The sequence below is a fragment of the Delphinapterus leucas genome, chromosome 6 (assembly GCF_059928025.1).
Source record: "Delphinapterus leucas isolate spDelLeu-1000000601 "Yukka" chromosome 6, BTC_Dleu_Yukka2, whole genome shotgun sequence".
Lineage (NCBI taxonomy): Eukaryota > Metazoa > Chordata > Mammalia > Artiodactyla > Monodontidae > Delphinapterus > Delphinapterus leucas.
The window spans coordinates 104,368,289-104,391,908 of NC_143134.1; the positions used below are offsets into that span (position 1 = coordinate 104,368,289).

Genomic DNA, 23,620 nt, shown 5'->3' on the forward strand with positions numbered 1-23,620 from the left:
CTCACTACAAATAACTCAGTTTCGTTTCTTTTTATGGCTGAGTAGTATTCCATTGTATATATGTGCTACATCTTCTTTATCCACTCATCTGTCGATGGACACTTAGGTTGCTTCCATGTTCTGGCTATTGTAAATAGTGCTGCAATGAACATTGTGGTACATGACTCTTTTTGAATTATGGTTTTCTCAGGGTATATGCCCAGTAGTGGGATTGCTGGGTTGTATGGTAGTTCTATTTTTAGTTTTTTAAGGAACCTCCATACTGTTCTCCATAGTGGCTCTATCAATTTACATTCCCACCAGCAGTGCAAGAGGGTTCCCTGTTCTCCACACCCTCTCCAGCATTTATTGTTTGTAGATTTTTTGATGATGGCCATTCTGACCAGTGTGAGGTGATACCTCCTTGTAGTTTTGATTTGCATTTCTCTAATGATTAGTAATGTTGAGCATCCTTTCGTGTGTTTGCTGGCAATCTGTATATCTAGTAACTCACTTCTAATGAACACAAGAAGGTAGAAGTGATCATGTGTGATTTCAGAGACTTGGTCATAAAAGGCACTGTGACTTCCTCCTTGCTCTCACTCTATCTAGGGGAAATTAGTTGCCAGGTCGTGAGAACAGGCCCATATGGCAAGGAATTGAGATCTCCAGCCAATGAACAGCAAGGAACTAAGGCTCCTGTCAACAGCCACGGGAGTGAGTTACCTTAGAAATGGATCCTACAGTCCCAGTCAAGTTTTCAGATGAATTCAGCCCCTGCTAACATCTGACTACAACCACATGGGAGACCACAAGCCAGAACCACCCAGCTGAGTTGTTCCATATTCCTGACCTACAGAAATTGTTTGTTAAAAAATGTTTACTTTAAGCCACTATAATAATTGTTATACAACAATAGGTAACTAATATCAGTACCCTCTGAGGGAAGATGTCCTTACCCACTGAAACAAGGTTGCTATAGTTCTCCAGCATCACATCCTTGTACAGGTTTCTTTGAGCAGAGTCCAGCTGCTGCCACTCCTCCTGAGTAAAGTCCACAGTCACATCTTTGAATGAAACAAATCCCTGTAACAGAACATTCCTATTAAATCTGAAGTGAAAACACTGAGTGATGTATAAGAGATGTATGAGAAATAATTGCTGTTTTCATCATGCAGGGTTCATCACAAAAAGTTAAAGAAAATATTTACCATGAGGCCAATTTTGGGTTCTACTATGTGGGAGAAGTCAAACTCCTATTAGAAAAACTTTGCCATTGAGAATCATCCATTCTCTTTCCATCAAGCATGTATTAAGCACCTATGTGACCAGCACTATTTGGTGCTCAGGATACGAATATGAATAAAACACAGCAGGTTTACAGACTAGTAGATGGAGGCAAACAAGTAAGTATATAAATGCTATAAGATGTTAAATAGGTTATGACAGAAATAGGCAAGAAAGAGTGATTCTATTTTGGGCTTTGTAAAGTTATACAAAATGAATAATGAAAAATGTAAAAATAAAAAATTTTAAATGTAAAGATAAAATAATAAGTTTTTGAAACATAAAAAATGAATAGTGTATTCTCTGGTAACCTGTGGAGGAGGGAGAAAGATCATTCCAGATGAAGAGTGGAGTAGGAAAAAGGCATGTGTACATGAAGAACATGGTAAATTCAAGGACCTGTGAGCACTTCAGTATAATGCTCTCAAACATTATTTTTTCACATACAGCCTTCAGAAGTTTTACCATATCTGCATGTCACCTGCGCTATTATTGACTTAATAGTTTTAACTCAACAACTTCTTTACTTAAATAAATGTATTTTAAAAGGAAACCACTAAAGGGAAAACCAGTATCACTTGTCAGAAAACGAAGATAACAACAACAGTAATCTGCAAAGCAAGTATATACTGGCGAAATGCCATGTATGAGATTTGCTTTAAAATGTGCAACTCTAGAGAACAAATAAATAAAAGGAGAGAAAGAGGAAAGATGTCAGATTGGTAAAATATTAATTGTTGAAAATATATGAGGAAGTACAAGGGTTTTATTACACTGTTCTCTATATTTTTATATATGTTTGAATTTTTCCATTAAAACACTTTAAAAAATTAAATAAAGCAGAAACCATTGTTTTTTAAAGTTTAAATTAAAATAAAAAATGTAAGTAACATTTAATCTACTCAATTTTTAAAATGCATATCTAGACATAATGAGAAAAATGAAATAATTTTTGACCAGTTAGTAACAATAAAGTGCTAATGAACTCACTGTTCCTTACTTTTCAAAACATGATTAAGTTCTACCTCAATAAGAGCACTCTCTTTTAAAATTTGATCTTAATCAAATCCAACTGAGATACTTCTGAAAGACAGTGTATGAAGAAAGGAGAGGAATCAACTAAAACTCCTTGGTTTTTGGTGTAAGCAACTGCATCCCACTGAAGTCCAGGAGACAAGAAAGATCTGGTCTTGGTGGAGGGAGAGGTGGAATCAAGAATTCTATTTGTTCAACAATAAAAAGACAAATGATTCAGTGAAAAAATGGGCAAAGAACATGAATAGACATTTCTGCAAAGAAGATATGCAAACTGACAATAAGCACATGAAAAGATGCTCAACGTCATTAGTCAATGGAGAAACAAATCAAAACCATAATGAGATACCACTTTACCCCAGTAGGATGGTTATCAACAACAAAATAGAAAATACAAGTGTTAGCAATGACGTGAAGAAACTGGAATCCTCATAAATTGCTGTGTAGTTCCTACAAAAGTTAAACATAGAATTACCATATGACCCAGAAATTCCACTCTTAGGTATATACCTAAAAGATTTGAAAACAGGACTCAAACCGATACTTGTATACAAATGTTCATAGCAGCTTTATTTACAATAAAGCCAAAAGGTACAAACAACCCAAGTGTCCATCAGCAGATGAATGGATAAACAGAATGTGGTATATACATAGAGTGGAATATTATTCAGCCATAAAAAGGAATGAAGTTCTGATACATGCTACAGCACAGATAAACCTTGAAAACATGTTAAGTAAAATAAGTTAGACACACAAGGACAAATACTGTATGATTCCACTTGCATGAAATAACTTGAATAGGCAAATTTACAGAGTCAGAAAGTAGTTTTAAGCTACCAGGGGCTGTGGGAGGAAGGGAAGAATGAGAGTTATCGCTCGTTGGGCATAGAGTTTCTGTTTGGGGTGATGAAAATGTTCTGGAAATAGTGGTGATAGATGCACAAATTGTGAATATAACTGATACAACTGATCGTACACATAAAAATGGTTAAAATGGCAAACTTTATGTTATATATTTTTTACCACAAGAAAATCTACTTGCCCCATTAAGCTCAAGGTATCTATTATAATTGACATGTACATGGCAATAATGGGTAGGCAACTGGACTTCCGTGGGGTGACAGTTGCTCCTAACAAAAACTGAGAAGCATGGAATTCAAGCTGAGAAAAGAGAGAATTAAGAAGTGGGGAGAGGAATGTAATAAACAGTGAAAAAATGGATGATCAATTGATCAGAGGTCTGTACAGAACTGAAGAATTTCTGGAGTCAAGGTACTAGATAATGAGCTAGAAATAGAAATAATGGCCAACGACAATGAGAAGCCCACGCACCGCAAGGAAGAGTAGCCCCCGCTCACCGCAACTAGAGAAAGCCCGCACACAGCAACGAAGGCCAACGCAGTCAAAAAATGAAAGAAAGAAAAGAAAGAAAGAAAGAAGGAAGGAAGGAAGGGCCAGAGAGTGAAATGCTTGGAGCTACTGGTAATTATAAATCTGGACTATGACTATGGGAGTTGGTAGCTGAATAAAGGAAATGAGGAGATGCACTAGTACCAATGGTACTGTGACACTGTGGTTTATAATAAAGTATATTTGGTCCTTATCCTGTTCCTGGCACAGAGCTCCTAAAAACCCTTGAATTTTCTGTGAGGAGTGGGATAAACGTATCTTTTGTTATGTTAATGAGGTATCTTTGGAAAGCACCTAAGTATGGGGGCTAGTTGCCAGGGAAGCCAACTGTGAATAGAGGGTGCTTTTTTTTTTTAGCCCCACTCCCTGATTTCTAGGGAGCGGAGCAGGGCTAGAGGTTGAACAAATCACCAATGGCCAATGATAATTAATCACACCTACATAATGAAGTCTCCATAAAGACCCAAGAGGAAAGGGTTCAGAAAACCTCCAGGGTGGTGGACCACAGTGCTTCCATGTGTCACATGCTGGCCCCCAAGCTCCTTTGTTCAGGACCTATGTATCTCTTCATCTGGCTCTTGATTCATATCCTTTAATAACAAACTGGTAATCTAGTGAGTAAACTGGTTTCCTGGGTCCTGTGAGCCCCTGTAGCAAATAAATCAAAACAAAGGAGGGGGTGGTGGGAACCTCTGATTTACAGCCAGTGGGTCAGAAGCACAGATAACAATCTGGACTTGCAACTAGCATCCGAGGTGAAGGGCAGCCTTGTGGAACTAAGCCCGTAACCTATAGGATCTGATGCTTTCTCCAAGTAGGTAGTGTCAAAATTAAGTTAAATTGTAGAACACCCAGCTGGTGTTGGAAGACTGCTTGGTGGTATGGAAAAACCCACACACTGAAATTGGGTACAGAATTATAGGTACAAAACCCAGTAGTCCTCACAGATACAGAGAACAAATTAGTGGTTACCAGTGGGAAGAGGGGAAGGGAAATATAGGGGTAGGGGACTAAGAGGTACAAACTATTAGGTATAAAATAAGCTACAAGGATGTATTGTACAACATAGGGAATATAGCAAATATTTTATTATAAATGGAGTATAACCTTTAAAAATTGTGTATCACTATATTGTAAACCTATAACTTATACAGTACTGTACAGCAACTATACTTCAATGAAAAAAAGAAGAAAAAAACCCCAGTAATCCCCAAACTTTTAAAAATCAGAAACCATGATATTGTGATATGATAAGAAATATATATTTTAGTCTTCTCCCTGGCTCTTGGTCATAGCTCCTAAAACTTTTGTAATTTCCTAAGCAATAAAGGTACCAGGAGCATCTTTTGTTCTAATATTTGATGTTTGACTCTGATTTTTTGACAGAGCTCCTAAAATTTTTGGAATCTCCTGGTTGACAGGAGCATATTTTGTTCTAAAGAGGCGAATCTTGGTGAGACATTTTTCAGTTAAAAAAAGCACACACATCAATAATATACACCTTTAAAAAAACCCATAAGTTATATATAAGCAACTCAATACTGAGATATTATGGTCATAAAAAGATATATAAGTAGAATTTCTCATCTTTTCTCTCCATTTCCCAGGGGATCATCTTGCACATCTCCTAAGGAATGCATGCTCCCCACTTTGAACACTACTATGCTGAAGTTATATGCTACACAGTGGGAATAAACCAATGGAACATTATAGGTAAAAATCAAACAATATGTACCTTCAAATAAAAACATTTAAAACTGTATGACAATCACAACCACTAAGATGCTGGCTAGTAGCTGAGTGATAAACCAACAGAAATTAGCAAATTCACTTGATCTCCACTATCCACCAAGCATGTTCACTTGATATACACTTCGAGGTTCTCAATCTATTGTATTTTAAAGGAAAAATATCTGATTATTTATTGGTCAAAAACTGCAAATTAAAATTATTTTAAATTTAATAAAATTAAAATTAGTATTACCTTTAATGACATGAATCCCCTGGACTAATTTTACAAACTCCCAGAAATGCTGCTTCCAAAATTACAGATTTTATTCACGAATCAAGCCAGACTGTTTGACAGCTGTGTACTTGGCCCTCTGATTTTACTGCCTAGAAATTGAATTCTGCCTTGTTATTATGCCCTATACTTATTTGGAGAAATGGTTTAAGAAACAGCCAGGGAGAAAACTGCTATGGAATTTATCATGTGTTGGTAAATGTTAAGGACACTGACTACTACATCATATGCATGAAGTCCCATCAGGAGAATAACTTCAAACCTAAATGCAAAAAAAACTCTTTACTATCTTCAAGAAATTATCAAATTTAATGTACAATGTAAATCATATAATTGCAGATGGTATGCTCAACTTTAACTCTGAAAGATCCTACAACTTGTATGTCTATGTTCCAAGTTTCCTTGGTCAGATCTTCTATTTTATTTTCCCCAATCTCTATTTCCATTTTTTCAGTTAATTGAATTAATTCTTTTAAACTGCCTCAAATACAGTGGAAAACAAAATGGGGTATAAATAGCTCACTTACCTGAGACTTGCTCATTTTCTGTTGCTCTTCAGAAGCAGTAGAATCTGTACAGACAGAGCTGGGATGAGCAGGGAGGGGAAAAAGAAGATAGCTTTGAGAGTCTGAGCCTGCTCTGTGATTCCCACAACCATGAGGCTATGAAATCCTATGATCAACTACATAAAAGACTACCCTTTAGAGACTGCTCCTTTCAAATATTCAGAGAGACCACTTAGATGTTTGACAATAGGGTTTGGTTAAATCAATTACCGAAAAAATAGAATACCACACAGTCATTAAAAATGTCTTATAAAAGTATTTACATACTGGAAAAAGGTTTTCTTGTTGAATTACAAAGCAAGAAAAATAAGTCATAAAACAATAAACATGTTGAAAAGAAATATATTTGTAAGAAAAAAGTGACTAAAATGACATACATCAAAATGTTATGGTTGTCTTTGGGTGGCAGGATTAGAAGTGATTTCTATTAAGTTGCGTTTAGCATTTTCAGTTTCCAATTTTTCTAGAATAAAGTTATATTATTTTTGAAACAAAAAATGATAGTTATTGTTAGCAGCTATTGTCCTACTGACCTCTTAATCCAAGATCATATCAAGGAAGTTCTAAAGGGCACAATTCACTAGAGGGAGTTTGCCTGAAAGGAAAAAATAAGGATTTCTGGATTTTTATTATACCTATCTGGACGAAGAGTGATGTCATTTATAATGATGTAGAATATAGTAGGATGAGTAGGTAAAGTATGAAGAAGGAAGATAACTATTTTGATCATGCTAAGATTGAAATGTCTGTGAGTAAACCTCACAGAGGTGTGTAGGAGAGAGCTGGCTACTGTGAATCTGGAGCTTGTTAGAAAAGTCTGGGCTGGAGTTATAGATGGTAAAGTCACGAGTTTAAGGGTGGAAACTGATACAATGAGTGTGGTTAAAATTGTCCAGGGACAGCGCATAGATTGAAGGACAGGGAGAAGGCAAAGGAGGTTTGAGAGAGTGTTTCTGAGTAAAGGCTTTGGCTTGAAGTACTTGACTAGTTACAAGATTAGTAGCAGCGAACATAAACTGCCTGAAGTCTGTTTAGGAGATAGATCCAAGGATGGAAACAGAACCTCTGGGGGAAGGATGGGAACTCTCCCCCATCCTCAACATCCTTGCTGGCATAAACCCACACAAGGAAACCCAGCACATAATGACATGTGCAGAGCGCAGCCTGGATGCAAGCTGTTAAAATTTAAGCTGTAGCCCCAATCACTGACCACGAGCCGCCTGCTCCCTAAGCTATCACAGAGGCGCCCCGCAGGTGCACTACAGCCTCCACTCACTGACCCTAAATAACACTAAGGAAGGGATACCCCCCTTCAGGGCCCCAACCATTGACTTCTGTCACTTCAACCCATGACCCTGAAAGGCTCTGAATCACTCACACAGGTAGGGCCAATCACTAGCCCCACAAACCCCACAGTAAGCCTCTGACCCTCCTCAGAGTCCACTACCAGCAGCACCACTGGGCGGCAATCACTATCTTAGGCAAGCCACCTTAATGACTAACCACGACAGGACCGGAATACACGCACCGCTACAAACGCTCAACCGCTGGTCAAACATGACGCCCTTACTCCCAACACCGCAGTCAGTGACTGAAACCTTTCCTGAAAACCGGACTCCTCACCTTCCCGCCTCTCCTCCCTTGCCCTTAGCTGAAAGCTATAATCCGCCCCTTACAACACCGGGGACACTGAACCCTCTGCGCTATCGCGGAAGGTGGCACGGCCCCTGACTTGCCTTTATCGCGACACTTCCCCGGTTGTTAGTCTCCCTTAGCCAGGGGGTTAACGTGGCCGCGCCCGTTGAGCGAAAAGTGGGACAGACTGGGAGGCGCCATATTTCGAGTAGGTGTTGGTGCCGTACAGCAGAAAATTCTCAGAGCAAAGTCTGTGAGAACTGGAATACGGGAGCTACGGAAAAGGTGTACGGAAACAATGAAGGAGCAAAGACATAAACTAGGAAAGAATTCCAGGTATAGGAGGATGGAACCTATTCAGCTAAGACGTGTAGAAAATGGAAACACAGCAGGAGGGTGTAAAGCAAAGATGGGGAAGTGGAACAGCAAAGCAGGGGAAGCCCCTCCTGTTAAGGAGATGAGAAGTCTCTGAGGGTTTAAGTTGTTTGATCTACGTAACATTGCCTCACTTTGACAATCTGAGATATGGTAATAATAACAGTAAATGTTTATTGAGCACTTATTGTATGTTTACTAAAGTAGGTTTTAACTGAGGTGGAGAAGTCAGAGTGGTGCAGTGTTCTCCCCCGGAGACAGCCCTGGGAGAGGGAAAGTCAGGTTGCGTTTCATCCAGCAAACCACTGATAATCATCCTAAAAAATGAAATTCAGATGTTTTCTCCCAGGGCCACTTTCCCTGACTGGGATGGGAAGACTCTGCCCCTGCTAAAGACACATCAGATAGTAGCAGAGGGAAAGTGTTTGGGGTTAAACTCTGAAGGATAATTCAGAACTCCTGGGTTCTCCTCTCAATCTGGTCTTGAACTTGCTCTGTGGCCTTGGGTCAGCCACTTTCCTTTAGTCCTTTCTATGTTGTAAAGTAGCGGAAGGTTGTGAAATACTTATTTGGGTATTTCAATGTTTGCTGACCTAAGGAAGAAAGCTACAGCGTCAGTGTCAGTGAAAAGCACTTTAGAATCTACAGTTTGGGTTTTTTTAAAGATTTTTTTGATGTGGACCATTTTTAGAGTCTTTATTGAATTTGTTATGATATTGCTTCTGTTTTATGTTTTGGCTTTTTGGCTGCGAGGCATGTGGGATCTTAGCTCCCCGACGAGGGATTGAACCTGCACCCCCTGCACTGGAAGGTGAAGTCTTAACCACTGGTCTGCCAGGGAAGTCCCAGAATCTAGTTTTAAAATAATAAATACCATATAATGTTATTACTGTTAAATTAATTAAACAAGGAGGCCATTAGACTGAGATGATTCTAATGCCTTAGCAGCCTTCATAAGCAAACCAAAACCTAAGCCTGTCAAATGCCTCGACGTTAAGAAATCAAAACCTAAGGACAACCAATCACAAACAGCCAACAAGCTTTCCCAAATAAGGGGAACTACAAATAAGGCAACTGCTTAAACTACCAGCAGTCAAATAATTTCCTTGCTTTGCTTCTGTCTTCTCTGTAAAAGTCTTACCCCCTAGCTCCTGCCAGTGGCATACTTCTAACCACCTCTGGTTTGGTGCTGCCCAATTCAAATCACTTTTTGCTCAAACTCTTACAAATTTTAATATGCCTTAGTTTACCTTTTAACATTACTACAGAATAGCCAGCCCTAACTAATGCTTAAAGACACTGGAGATTAATTCTCAGGGGTCACTCAGCTCTTTAAAATCAGATACAGTGTACTTCATGCTTCTGGAATATCCTTCCCAACCATATGCCAGGAGAACTACTATTCATGCTTCAAAGCTGGGCTCCAACATCCTCTTCTCTCTAGGTTTTTCCAGATCCCCCAGGCATCTGTTCTTTTTATGGGCACAGCTGAACATGCCTTCCTCTGTCACAGCCATGTTGTTGTCTGGGACTGGGATTTCCAATACTTGTGTCTTTCTACCCTTTGGTCTGACAGCTACTCAGGGCAAGACTGTGTCAGAATCAGTTTAGCTCCCCTGATTTGTTAGCTATATATTTATGTCTCCCAACTTTTTCTCTGTAATGTAAAGCTCATGCATTCCTTCAGTCACACACATTTATTATTGCCATGCTTGATGATGCAAGGGAGGAGCTCAATCTGATAACGCCAGTGCAGTGTGATCAGTGCTCTGACAGGGGCATGATGTGTGCTGCGGGAGCACAGTAAGAGGGGGCTGACTCTGTCAGGGACTGGGTGGTAGTGATGGAGGTGTGGGAAGGGCTCTCAGGAAGGCTTAGGACATGATTTTAAAAACTGAGTCTTGGAAGAGGAGCAGGAATTTGTCAGGAAAACAGAGTGAAGAAGGGATTTCTCAACAGAATAGCAGGTATAATAAACCACTTTTCACATCCCTGGATCTGACATCCTGATCGTACCTCCACATCTTGATTCAGGTGACTCTCTCCGTGGGGAATGGCCACACACTCCTGTTTTGGGGGGACATTCCTTGCCAAGGATCAGGGGAATCTCCTTTGCCTTATGAGGCCCTAAATTAATAGTTCTCTTACATGTATAATCTAATTCAGGGGTCCGCAATCTACAGCCCGTGGGCAAATCTGGCCTGCTGTCTGTTTTAATAAATAAAGTTTTATTGGCCATGCTCACTCATTTACATATTGTCTATGACTGTTTTTGTGTTATAACAGCAGAGTTGAGGAGTCGTGACAGAAACCATATGGCCCCCCAAATCTAAAATATTTATCAATATTATCTATCCCTTTAGAGAAGAAATTTGCTGACCTCTGATCTAATTTAATGCTGAGGGGGAAAACCATTATTATCCCTGTTTTACAGAGGAGGAATTTCAGGCACCAAAAGGTCACACAGCTTGTTAGCGGTGCAGCCAAGATATAATGATATATAGGAGATATACATAGATATATAGATATGTATGGAGAAGTATATCTGAGCAGAGCAAGGGATGGATTATGATAGACATAGAGTTGCATATCCAGATTCTTCTGCAAGGAAGGTCTTACTGCTCAGCTGTGGGGAGTACAACTAGAAGACAATTTCTAGCTGTCAGCTACTTAAAGGTGGGCCTCAGCTACAGAGAGCTGCCTCACCCAAGGTCATGCCCTTTGCAGGGAAGCCTGCATTTGGTGAATGAGCAAGGTTGGGGTCAGGGTATGAAGACCCAATACAGGACACTTGGAAGAGAAAAACACTCACCCCAGAGCTCCTCACCAGGTTGACTTTTTTGGGCCTATAATGTATTTAAACTTCTTCCTTTGCCTAATCCTGCTTCTCCCCCTTCCTTTCATGGGTATTGATCTTTAAGAAACATCTGAAACTTCAACTCTATCTCAGAATCTGTCTCCAGAGATCCCAATCACAATTGTATTGTGGTCAGAGAACAAACTCTGCATGATTTTAATTGTTTTAAGTGTATCAGGACTGGTGGTGTGGCCCAGCATTTTTCTATCTTGGTGTACATACCCTGTGCACTTGAAAACACTGTATATTCTACAGTTGTAGACCTAATGTTCTAGAAATATCAAGGTTTTTCATAGTGCTCTTCAGGTAGTCTATATCTTCACTAATATTTTCTGTCTAGTTTGTTCTATCAATTGCCTAGAAGGGGATGTGAAAATCTTCAATTACGATTGTGGAATATTGATATCTCTGTTTAATTCTTTCAATTTCTGCTACATATACAGGCATACCTCATTTTATTGCGCTTTGCAGAAAAAAATGTCTTTTAAAAATTGAAGGTTTGTGGCAACCTTGCATTGAGCTAGTCTCTCAGTGCCATTTTTCTAACAGCATTTGCTCACTTTGTGTCTCTGTGTCACATTTTGGTAATTCTCACAATATTTCAAACTTTGTCATTATTATTATATTTGTTGTGGGGATCTGTAATCAGTGATCTTTGATGTTATCACTGTAATTGTTTGGGGGTGCCACGAACGTTGCTGTCTTATTTTCGGAAACTGCCGCAGCCATCCCAACCTTCAGCAGCCATCACCCTGATTAGTCAGCAGCCGTCAACATCGAGGCAAGACCCTCCACCAGCAAAAAGATTACAGCTCACGGAAGGACCAGATGATGGTTAGCATTTTTTAGTAATGAAGTATTTTTTAAACGAAGGTATGTACATTTTTTTAGACATAATGCTATTGCACACCACAGGCTACAGTACGGTGTAAATATGATTTATATATGCACTGGGAAACTACAAAGTTCATGTGACTTGTTTTATTGTGATACTCACTTTATTGTGGTGGTCTGGAACCGAATCTGCAATAACTCTGAAGTATGCCTGTACTTTGGAACTCTTTTAGGTGCATAGACATTTATGTATGTTATGTATTCCTGATGAATTGATCCTTTTATCTTTTTTAATTGGCCCTCTTTATGTCTGATAACACTCTATCAAGAAGTCTGTTTTGATTAAAAAATGGGCAGAAGACCTGAATAGGCAGAAGATATTTTTCCAAAGAAGACATACAGATGGGCAACACACACATGAAAAGATGCTCAACATCGCTAATCAGAGAAATGCAAATCAAAACCACAATGAGATTTCACCTCACACCTGTCAGAACGGCTATCATCAAAAATACACAAATAACAAATATTGGAGAGGATGTGGAGAAAAGGCAACCCTAGTGCACTGTTTGTGGGAATGTAAATTGGTGCAGCCACTGTGGAAAACAGTATGGAAGTTCCTCAAAAAACTAAATATAGAGCTACCATATAACCCAGGAATTCCACTCCTGGGTATATATCTGAAGAAAACAGAAACACTAATTTGAAAAGATACACGCACCCCAATGTTCACAGCAGCATTATTTACAATAGCCAAGATATGGAAGCAACCTAAGTATCCATCAACAGATAAATGAATAAAGAAGATGTGGTACATATGTACAATGGAATACTCCTCAGCCATAAAAAAAGAATGAAATTTTGCCACTTGCAACAACATGGATGGACTTGGAAGGTATCATGCTTAGTGAATTAAGTCAGAGGCAGAAAGACAAATACTGTATGTTATCATTTACATATAGAATTTAAATAATAAAACTAATAAATATTAAAAAAATAAACAGATTCACAGATACAGAAAACAAACCACTGGTTACCCATGGGGAGGGGGAAGGAGGAAAGGGGAAGGGGAAAGATAGGGGTAGGAGATTAAGAGGTACAAACTACTATGTATAAAATAAATAAGCTACAAGGATATATTGTACAGTACAGGGAATATAGCCAATATTTTATAATAACTATAAGTGGAGTATAATCTTTAAAAATTCTGAATCACTATGCTGTACACATAACATTTATGTAATATTGTAAATCAACTATACCTCTACTTTATTTTTTATTTATTTTTTTGCGGTACGCGGGCCTCTCACTGTTGTGGCCTCTCCCGTTGCGGAGCACAGGCTCCAGACGCGCAGGCTCAGCGTCCATGGCTCACGGGCCCAGCCGCTCCGCGGCATGTGGGATCTTCCCAGACTGGGGCACGAACCCGTGTCCCCTGCATCGGCAGGCGGACTCTCAACCACTGTGCCACCAGGGAAGCCCTATTTATTTTTTTTAATTAATTTTATTTATTTGTTTTTTTGGCTGTGCCATGCAGCTTATGGGATTTTAGCTCCCCGACCAGGGATAGAACCTGGGCCCTCGGCCATGAGAGCTGGAGTCCTAACCATTGGACCGTCAGGGAATTCCCTATACCTCAATTTAAAAAAGTTAAAAAGCTAAAAAAAAAAAAGAAGACAGAGAAGTCTATTTTGTCTGCTATTAATATGGCCATTCCAGCCTTTGTATGCTTACTATTTGTATGATATATCATTTTCAATCCATTTAATTTTAACTTACCTGTGACTTTTTAAAGTTTGGATCTTGTAGAGAACATAAAACTGGGTCTTGCTTTTTTCTCTCCATTATGTAAAGCTCTGCCTTTTAATTGGAGCTTTTAGTCCATTAACTTTTTTTTTAATTTTTATTGGGGTATAATTGATTTACAATGTTGTGTTAGTTTCAGAGGTACAGCAAAATGAATCTGTTATATATATACACATATCCACTCTTTTTTAGTCTTTTCCCATATAGGCAATTACAGTATAAGTTCCCTGTGCTATACAGTAGGTCCTTATTAGTTATCTATTTTATATATGGTAGTGTGTATGTGTCAATCCTAATCTTCCAATTTATAGTCCATTAACTTTTTTTTTTTTTTTCCGGTACGCGGGCCTCTCACTGTTGTGGCCTCTCCCATTGCAGAGCACAGGCTCTGGACGCGCAGGCTCAGTGGCCATGGCTCACGGCCCTAGCCGCTCCGCCGCATGTGGGATCTTCCCGGACTGGGGCACGAACCCATGTCCGCTGCATCGGCAGGCGGACTCTCAACCACTGCGCCACCATGGAAGCCCTCCATTAACTTTTAATGTAATTATTGCTATGGTTGGATTTAGATCCACCATATTATTTGTATTGTTTTTCCCCTTTGATTTTTTTCCTCTGTACCTCCTTTCCTGCTTCCATTAGGAATTTTAAATACTTATTAGAGGTTCATTTAAGTTTATCTGCTGTGTTTCTGGCTATACTTCTTTGCTTTACTCTTTAATGGTTTCTCTAGATATTGCTCTATACAACCTTGGCTTTCATTCTACTTTCAATTGCTATTATTTATAGCACATAAAATTTGGAAACTCTCTACAATATAGGTCCACTCCCCTTTCTTTATGCTAGAGTTGTTATATGTACTGCATCTAAATATCTTACAATCCACATAAGGCAATGTTATAAGTTTTGTTTTAAACAATCCTAAGTATTTTAAAGAAATTAACAAGTTAGAATAGTCTTTTATATTTACCTATGTATTTACCATTTCTGTTACTCTTTAATGCTTCCTGAAGAGCTGAGTTTCCATCTGGTATTATTTCCCTTCAACCCAAAGAACTTTATGGTCATTGGGAATAAATTCTCTTAATTCATTTATCTAAAATGTTGTTATTTCACCTCCATTCTTTTTTCTTTTTTATCAAAATTCATTTTTGTTAATAGAAAACAAACACTTATTCCAGTTGTTATACTTGAAGTTGCTAATAAAAAAAAAGAATTTAAAATCACCACTTAATAATCCTGTTTTAACTAAGACAATGAAACTGTGGCTTAAAAAAAAAACTATTCGGCACCATCTGCTCCACCTCCATTCTTAAAGGATAGTTTTGCTGGATATAGAATTTGAGGTTGAGGTTGAAGGTTTTTTTGGTTTTTTTCTACAGCATTTTTAAGGATACCGATCCACTGTCTTCTGGCCTCCACAGTTTTTGATGATGTCACCAATCATTAAGATTGTTTTTATCAAATATGTGTCATTTTTTCCCCTGGATTTCAAGATTTTCTTTCTTTCTTTCTTTTTTTAAAGATATTGATTTGGAACATGCTCTTCTTTTTTAAAAAATATTTACTTATACATTTATTTTGGCTGTGCTGGGTCTTAGTTGCAGCATGCAGGCTTCTTACTTGTGGCGTGTGGGCTTCTTAGTTGCGGCATGCAGACTTTTAGTTGCGGCATGCATGCAGGATCTAGTTCCCCGACCAGGGATCAAATCTGGGCCCCCTGCATTGGGAGCGTGGAGTCTTGGGACCACCAGGGAAGTCCCAAGATTTTACTTCTATCTTTAAGTTATAGAGCTTGTCTAGGAAGTACCTAATCATGGTTTTCTTAATTTTCATCCTGCTTGGAGTTTGCTGAGATTTTCAAATCAGTACATTTATGTCAATTACCAAACTTGGGGAAATATCAGCCATTATATCTTCAAATATTTTGTATGTCCCATTCTCTCCTCACTCTCCTTTTGGGACTTCATCTACATATATGCAAGACATGTTTTTTTGTCCCCCAAGTCACAGGTTAATGTCTTTTCATCATTTTTCTCTCACTTGTTTGATCATTTCTACTGATCTATTTCAAGTCAATGACTCTTTCCCCTGTAATTTACATTTGGCAAACTTATCCTGTGAATTTTAAATTTCAGACATTGTATTTTTCAGTTTGAGAATTTTCTTTTAGTTTTTCTTTGTAGTTTCTATTTCTTCTCTGAGTTAAAAATCTTTACATTCATTTTGAGCATATTTTATTTCATTAAGCATAGTTATAATAGCTACATTAATATCCTCATCAGCTTATTCCAATTTCTGGGTTGGTTGTCTGTTCTTGAAATGGGGTCACATTTTCCTAATTCTTTGAATGTCAAGTAAGTTTGTCTTGTATCCTGGATATCATGAATGCTAAGTTGTGGCAATTCTGGATTCCATTATATTTCTTGGAGGAGTGTTAATGTTTTTGTTCTATCAAGTAATTAACATTGTTGAACTCAGACTTTAAATTCTGTCCCTGAGGAAGCAGCACAAATGAAAGCTCAGTTCAAAAGACAAAGGGTTAGGAGTTGTGCCATACCTGCATGATTCAGGGGTCAGCCAGAGACTTGTGCAGACTTTATTCACATAATTTGGGTTCCCCCCCTTTGAGTCTCTCTTTTCTGGGATTCTCCCCTCATTTTCCAGTAGCTGTGGTTGCTATGAACTCAGTCTTGTTGTTTTTCATGTTAAAAAAAACCTGCATGTTTTCTCTCAAATTATCTCCGTCTACCACACCAACTTCTATCTTATGAGGGTGTCATACTTTAATCAATTAATTGGCAACTTATGTTTTATCCAACTTCTCTGTGTTCTGTGATAATTATAGTACACGCTGATTGTGTTTCATAGAATAGATTCCTGGAAGTAGGAGTGCAAAATATTTTCAGGCTTTGATGTATACTGTCAGATTTACATTTAAATAGGTTGTACAAACTTGACTACCAAAAGCGGTGTATGAGCTTTCTACCTCTCCTGCAAATCTGATTTTTTAAATCTTGATTTAATAGAAAAATTTCTTACTTTTTCCTCTTCTGTATGTCAGAGGAGTTCAGCATCTTTCTCTCTCTTCCCACTCCCTCAGATTCTAAAAAATGTATGCCTGGAACACTCTTCCATCATATATACATGACTTGTTTTCATATTCGTCAAGATTGTGTCACTACTAAGTAAGCTTGAGCTTGTACCACCACTACCACCATATTTAAAACTGCATTCTCTTACAATTGCATTTCCCTTCCCTGTTTTGTTTTTTGCCATACCACTTGTCACCCTCTGTCATACTCTGTATTTTAATTACAGTTGACTCTTGAACAACACAGGTTGAACTGTGTGGGTCCAATTATACATGGATTTTTTCAATAAATATATATAGTACTACATCATCCATAGTTGGTTGAATCTTTGGATATGGAACCACAGATTTGGAGGGCCGACTATGGGACATAAGCATTTGCAGATCTTGGTATCTGTGGCTGGTCCTGGAACCAGTCCCCTGTGGATACCAAGGGACAACTATATTTAGATTTACTGCCTGTCTCCCACTCTAGAATTAAGCTCTCTGAGGACAAGATTTCTTTTCTTCTTGTTTTGTTGACTGCTATATCTCTAAGACTTAGAACAGTGCCCAGCATATAGTAGATGATCAATATTTCTGGAATAAAGAAATGTTTTTAAACTGTTAATAATTAATTATATGTATATATGCCTCCTCCTCTTCTTTATATTGAAGAAATGTCTCAGGAACATTTAAAAATATTTTAAAATTTTACTTAAACAATTATTCAGATGAGTGATTCTCAAAGTGTTGTCCCCAGACCAGTAGCATCAGCATCTTCTGGGAACTTATTTAAAATTCAAATTCTCAGGCCCCATCACAGACCTACTGAGTCAGAAATTTTGTGGGTGGGGCCCATTTCTAAAGTCCATGTTTTAACAAGCCCTCCAGGCCACTGTGATGCATGCCCAAGCTGGTGTATCATTGATTTAGACTCACATCTGTATGTCTATTTTCTTTCATTGTTTGCTTCTAATATTTTTAAAAATTTTATTTATTTATTTTTGGCTGTGTTGGGTCTTCGTTGCTGCATGCGGGCTTTCTCTAGTTGCGGCGAGCGGTGGCTACTCTTCGTTGCGGTGCACGGGCTTCTCATTGCGGTGGCTTCTCTTGTTGCAGAGCACAGGCTCTAGGAGCACGGGCCTCAGTAGTTGTGGTACGCGGGCTCAGTAGTTGTGGCTCGTGGGTTCCAGAGCGCAGGCTCAGTAGTTGTGGCGCACAGGCTTAATTGCTCCACAGCATGTGGGATCTTCCCGGCTCAGGGCTTGAACCTGTGCCCCTGAATTGGCAGGCAGATTCTTAACAACTGCGCCACCAGGGAAGCCCTGTTTGCTTCTAATTATTTTTAGACATCATTTCCTATTAATTGATACTAAATTTTAATTCATTTTTTACTGCACAGGATGACTTCCAGCATTCATTTTTACTATTCAGGTATACCTATATTCTTGACTGTCCCAGGTGTGGCACTACCATGGGTTCTCCAAGAAGTGTAGGAAATTTCTAGCCATATGTGCAACTGTTTTATTCTTCTACAAAGTACAGATTTTCTACAGCTCTGGACAGTCATGATTCATTCTGTGCATAGTGCTAGATTTTCACCTGGTAATAAATTACTGATGGAAATGGCTTTCACATTTCATTTTCTTCCCCGACAGTAAATAAGTTACTTGGTAATGAGAGCATAATATCCGTGAGTTAATCTTTCATTACATGTATGTGCACATGTGCACACACACATGCACACGTTTCATTCTAAATAGTCATACTTTTTAATTCTCCAAAATGAGTTCAAGAAGGCAGGCATTGGAATAGGAAATATTTGCAAAGATGGCATTTAATCACATATGGTTGAGGGTCCATAATTATGCTAGGCTAGTATCTAGGTGAAATATTTATTGAGAAGTATTGACCATGACTAGACAAGTCTTTCCTACCAACTTATATGTTTATTCTGAGGAATAAATCAGGTAATGCAGTGAATGTGTTGTGAAAAATGTAAAAGGTGACATACATATCAAATATTATTATTACCTTATATTACAAAACCATTTTTGTCCTTATGTAACTGTTTTTAGTGTAACAACTTAAATTTTAGAACAGTTCAGCTGTATTTTTTTAATCTATGACTCATGAGTAAAAATAGGAAAATAGGTTTCCTGTGCAAACCCAAATTGATTAACAGTATCTTCTGGAATGCATGCTTAAGAATGATTCTGAGGCCAAGTCTAGATTCACTCAGAAAGAGTGCAGTGATACATTAACAAGGTCTGCTATTGGGCAAGAACAGGAAGTAGTGCCATTTGCTGCAATATATTTGAAATCCCAGATTGAGGTATTTGTGTATAAGCACTTTGAATATGAGATAAAATGGAGTGATTGTGCAGAAAATCACTTTCATTCAGCTGCAATCACAGTTCATCTTCAGTCTTTAAATATGTGATGAATAAAAGAAACACAGTGCTGAGTTATAGTTGTAATTCATTATTTTAATGAAAGAACATGTTTGATAGGAAAAGCCTTTGTGAATTCAATATCAAATTTAATACCATATCCTCATTCATGAATAAGCATAGAAACTCTTACTTTGTCAAATAACATCATGGAGTGGGTTCAGTGAAATTTTTCATTAGTACTGATTTATACATATTAAAAGGATTTTAATTGTGAAAATAATATATGTACATGATTTTAAAATGTAAAGAGTATACAATAAAAAGGAGGTCTCCATCCCATCCCAGACCCCATTCCTGTAGTCCTGTGCCCAATGGCAACCGCTAAGTTTCTTTTGTATTTTTTCAAACCAATCTACTCACATATAAATATACATATATATATATACACAAATACATACATACATACACACAGACAGGAAAACACACACACCCTTTTGTACACAAGTGGGAATAAACTATATACACAGTTGAGCAACCTGCTTTTTTCACTCAACAATATATCTTGGATAGCATTCCCTACCAGCACCTGTGTGTTCTCAGCTGATTTCTTTCATTTTCTCTTAATTTTGTGTTAACATTTTTTTTAACATAGATAATAACCCTTCTATAAAGTTTTCTGCTGACGCAGGTACTAGCAAAGACATTAAGAAAGAGCTGCATGATAGCATCAAAGATGAAACTCATAACAATGGTCACACACATTTATACATGGCAATAAACAGATATGCAAATTCAATTCTCGCATGTGGTGCTTAAGTACACAACCCTCAAGCAACTCAGGAATTGTCAGAAAATGTAATTTGTTTCTCTAGTGCTCTGATTATTCAATTATTAACAATTTTAAATGCTTTATATTCAACCTGAATATATAGATCATTTAAAATATTTTAAAACAATATTTTATATAAAAGGTTTAAACTCTCCATCCATTTCTTCCATGTGGTGATTCATTTTCAAATTCTCTCATGTGTAACGAGGTGTAACTTCTTGTTAAAAGCTTTCTAACATTCTTTAAAGTTAGAATACTTCTAATGTTAAATAAAACCTTTAGTTCAGATTTCCCACACTAATTTCACTCATGAGATTTCTCTTCTGAATGAGTTTTCATATGTTTAGTAAGGGATGCATTTTGTTTGAAGGCTTTTCCACATTCATTACATTCATAAGGTTTCTCTCCAGTGTGGGATCTCTGATGTATAACAAGTTGTGACTTTGCATTGAACGCTTTTCCACATTCATTACATTCATAGGGTTTCTCCCCAGTATGAGTTCTCTGATGTACAATAAGGTGTGACTTTTGGGTAAAGGCTTTCCCACATTCATTACACTCATAGGGCTTCTCCCCAGTATGAACTCTCTGATGTTGAGTAAGACCTTCAATTTGCTTGAAAGCCTTCCCACATTGATTGCATTCAAAAGGACTTTCACCGGTATGAGTTCTCATATGGTAAGTAAGAGATGAGCTATGTCCAAAGGCTTTTCCACATTCATTACATTTATAGGGTTTCTCTTTAGTATGAGTTCTTTGATGTATAATGAGGTGTGACTTCTTGCTGAAAGCTTTCCCACATTCACTACATTGAAAGGGTTTCTCACCTGTATGAATTCTCATATGTTTAGTAAGGGATGAGCTATACTTAAAGGCTTTTCCACATTCATTACATTCGTATGGTATTTCACCTGTATGAGTTCTCACATGTTCTGTAAGAGATGAGTTATACCTAAAGGACTTTCCACATTCCTTACATTCATAGGGCTTCTCGCCTGTATGAGATCTCACATGTTGAATAAGGTTTGAGCTATGTCTGAAGGTTTTCCCACATTCAGTACATTCATAGGGCTTTTCACCAGTATGAACTCTCAGATGGTCAGTGAGGGCATGTTTATGACCATGGGCTTTGCCACACTGAATACACTCATATGGTTTTTCTCCAGTGTGAGTTCTCTGGTGTACAACAAGGTGTGATTTTTGGCTAAAGGCTATCCCACATTCATTACACTCATATGGTTTCTCACCTGTATGAATTCTCTGATGGTCAACAAGTCCTTGTTTGTGGCTGAGAACCTTCCCACATTCATTACATTCATATGGTTTCACTTTATTCTGAGTTTTGTCACACTTAGTATGAGATGAGCTATGGCTGGATGATTCCTTATGTTTTTCTCCAGTTTGAATTTTGTCCCGTTCAGTATGTTTCTTGCCAGTTTGAGTTTTGTCAGGCCTATTAGGTGAGCTATGGTTGGGTAATTTCTCACATTTTTTTCCAGTTTGATTTTTGTCTTTCTTTGTATCAGATAAGCTATGGCTGAATGATTTCATATGCTCTTTAGCTACATCAGGTTTCTTTTCTACATAATTTCTTACATGACCAGGTAAGTCTAAATTCTTTCCATGTGAATCAAATTTAAGAAGCTTTTTTTTTGAAGGAACATATTTTGTACTCACATTTTTTTTCCCCAATGAGCTACATTCATGGCCCTTTTTCTTAGTCAGAGTTGTTTTCTTGAAAGCAACTTCCCCAAGGAGTTTGTTTTGAGATTCCTGGTGGTTCTCTAGCTGGTCATCATCTTGCTGGACTTCTTCTAAAGTGGAATTCAATGAGACATTCTTGTGAATCTTTGCACTCTTATATTTTGGAATACAACTTATAAAGAAATGCTTTGTTGTGGAGCTGAATCTTTATTCAAGCCTAGTATCCTAAAGTGAATGAAATATCAAGTGCAAATGTCCCTGTCTTTTTGGACTTGAGGGGCAAAGTGCTGTAGTAAAAACAGGAAAAGAAAATTGACAATAGTGATTAGAAAAGGCTTTGGCTGTTTATAAATATGACCTTGCAACCTGGGATAAAAGATGAAATAAACACAAGGAGCAGTGAATAAAAAACAGATGAAGTTAAAAGCCTGTAATTGCTGCTGACACTTTTTGAAGTCTCTCCTCAGCCCAAGCTGCCCAGATTTAATAACTGCCAATCCACCAATAGTATTTGGCTCTTACAGCCCATCTATATTCATCCAACTCTCCATAGTCACGATTGGAGACAGCTGGCTCAAGCCAAGATGTCCAATAAGAGTATGTCTCCTAAAAACTTAGACTCTAGTTAGTCTCCACTGGGTGCTAAATTTAAAAATGATATAAGACAAGTACTACAAAGCCACATTTTCCCTATGTAAACAGAAAGTTCATCAGTACAAAGAATAAAGCATACATACACAGAAAAGCAGAGATGTAAGATCATGTGTCCTCAAAGAGACCATTTGCATAATCCCAGTTCCTAATGGCTTCCCAGTACTGGTTCTAGTCCCCAGCTGAAGTATCACCCCTTAGGTTACAAGAAGCCTTATAATAAATTCCTCCATTTACTTAGGATAGCTCAAGTAAAATTTTGTTATTGCTCCCCAAAGAGCCAAAATAAGAGAAAATAAGGTAAGTCCATCAAAGAGTACTGAACAGCATATAGATGACTGAGGGATTAAGCAGGAAAGGATGTTCCACTGCTACCACCCATGATTAATAATGCAATTCCTGTAGTAAGAAACATCCCACAGTTTCTATGAGTTACCTGATGTTTTTACCATATTATAAAGTTTGATATTGGCAAATAAACTTCACACCATTTGGATTTACAGTGTACACACACACTTGTTTTCCAATAGTTTGCTATGGAGCACACCTTCCTGTCAGGTCACTCTAATTGCCAATTATAAATTTTAAGCTAATTCCTAACTCTAAGTGATTGCTCACATTCTTTCCTCCACACATTATACAATTATACATTTTGAGATATCTTCTCAATCCATGCTTCCCTTCTCTGAGACCACCACCCACATTGCCAGATGTAGGCAGCCATGTTTATAGTATATGATCCAACTTCTCCTTGAAAACAATTGATCAGACAGTGGTAAACACCAGGCTCCAGCTATTCAACAATTCTCCTAAGAACTTAGAATTGAAACTTGAAGACTTCTGTTAGCTAGATATGGATGTTACATATGTAAAAACCAAACAATTTAGAAGCTAGGACTACCATTTTGGGGGTGGCCTTTTTCAGCTATGGACATGGAAAAACAGAAAAAGCTTCAGGATAGGAATCAAAGAGACTCAAAGAGAGAAGCAGATATAAGAGTCCCCATGACCTCAGAAAGAAAGAGATAAAAAGTGAATAGTTGTTTTACTAGTAAAAGAACATTACATGGATAAAGTGAAAACTGAGTTCAAACAGAAAAGAGTTATGGTGTTTGAATATATAGCCAGGAAATACTATTACTTTTATGGAGAACTTT

At 37.8% G+C, this 23,620-nt stretch overlaps 1 protein-coding gene across 1 annotated transcript in view; it reads right to left on the minus strand.

Moving 5' to 3' along the window:
• Positions 1-973: 973 nt before the first annotated feature.
• Positions 974-23,620, minus strand: part of ZFP37 (ZFP37 zinc finger protein) — a 32,478-nt gene continuing 9,831 nt past the window's right edge. The window contains exon 4 of the mRNA XM_022579014.2: positions 974-21,922. Coding sequence (XP_022434722.2) covers positions 20,412-21,922 — 1,511 coding nt within the window. The 3' untranslated portion in view covers positions 974-20,411. The remainder of the gene's footprint in view (positions 21,923-23,620) is intronic.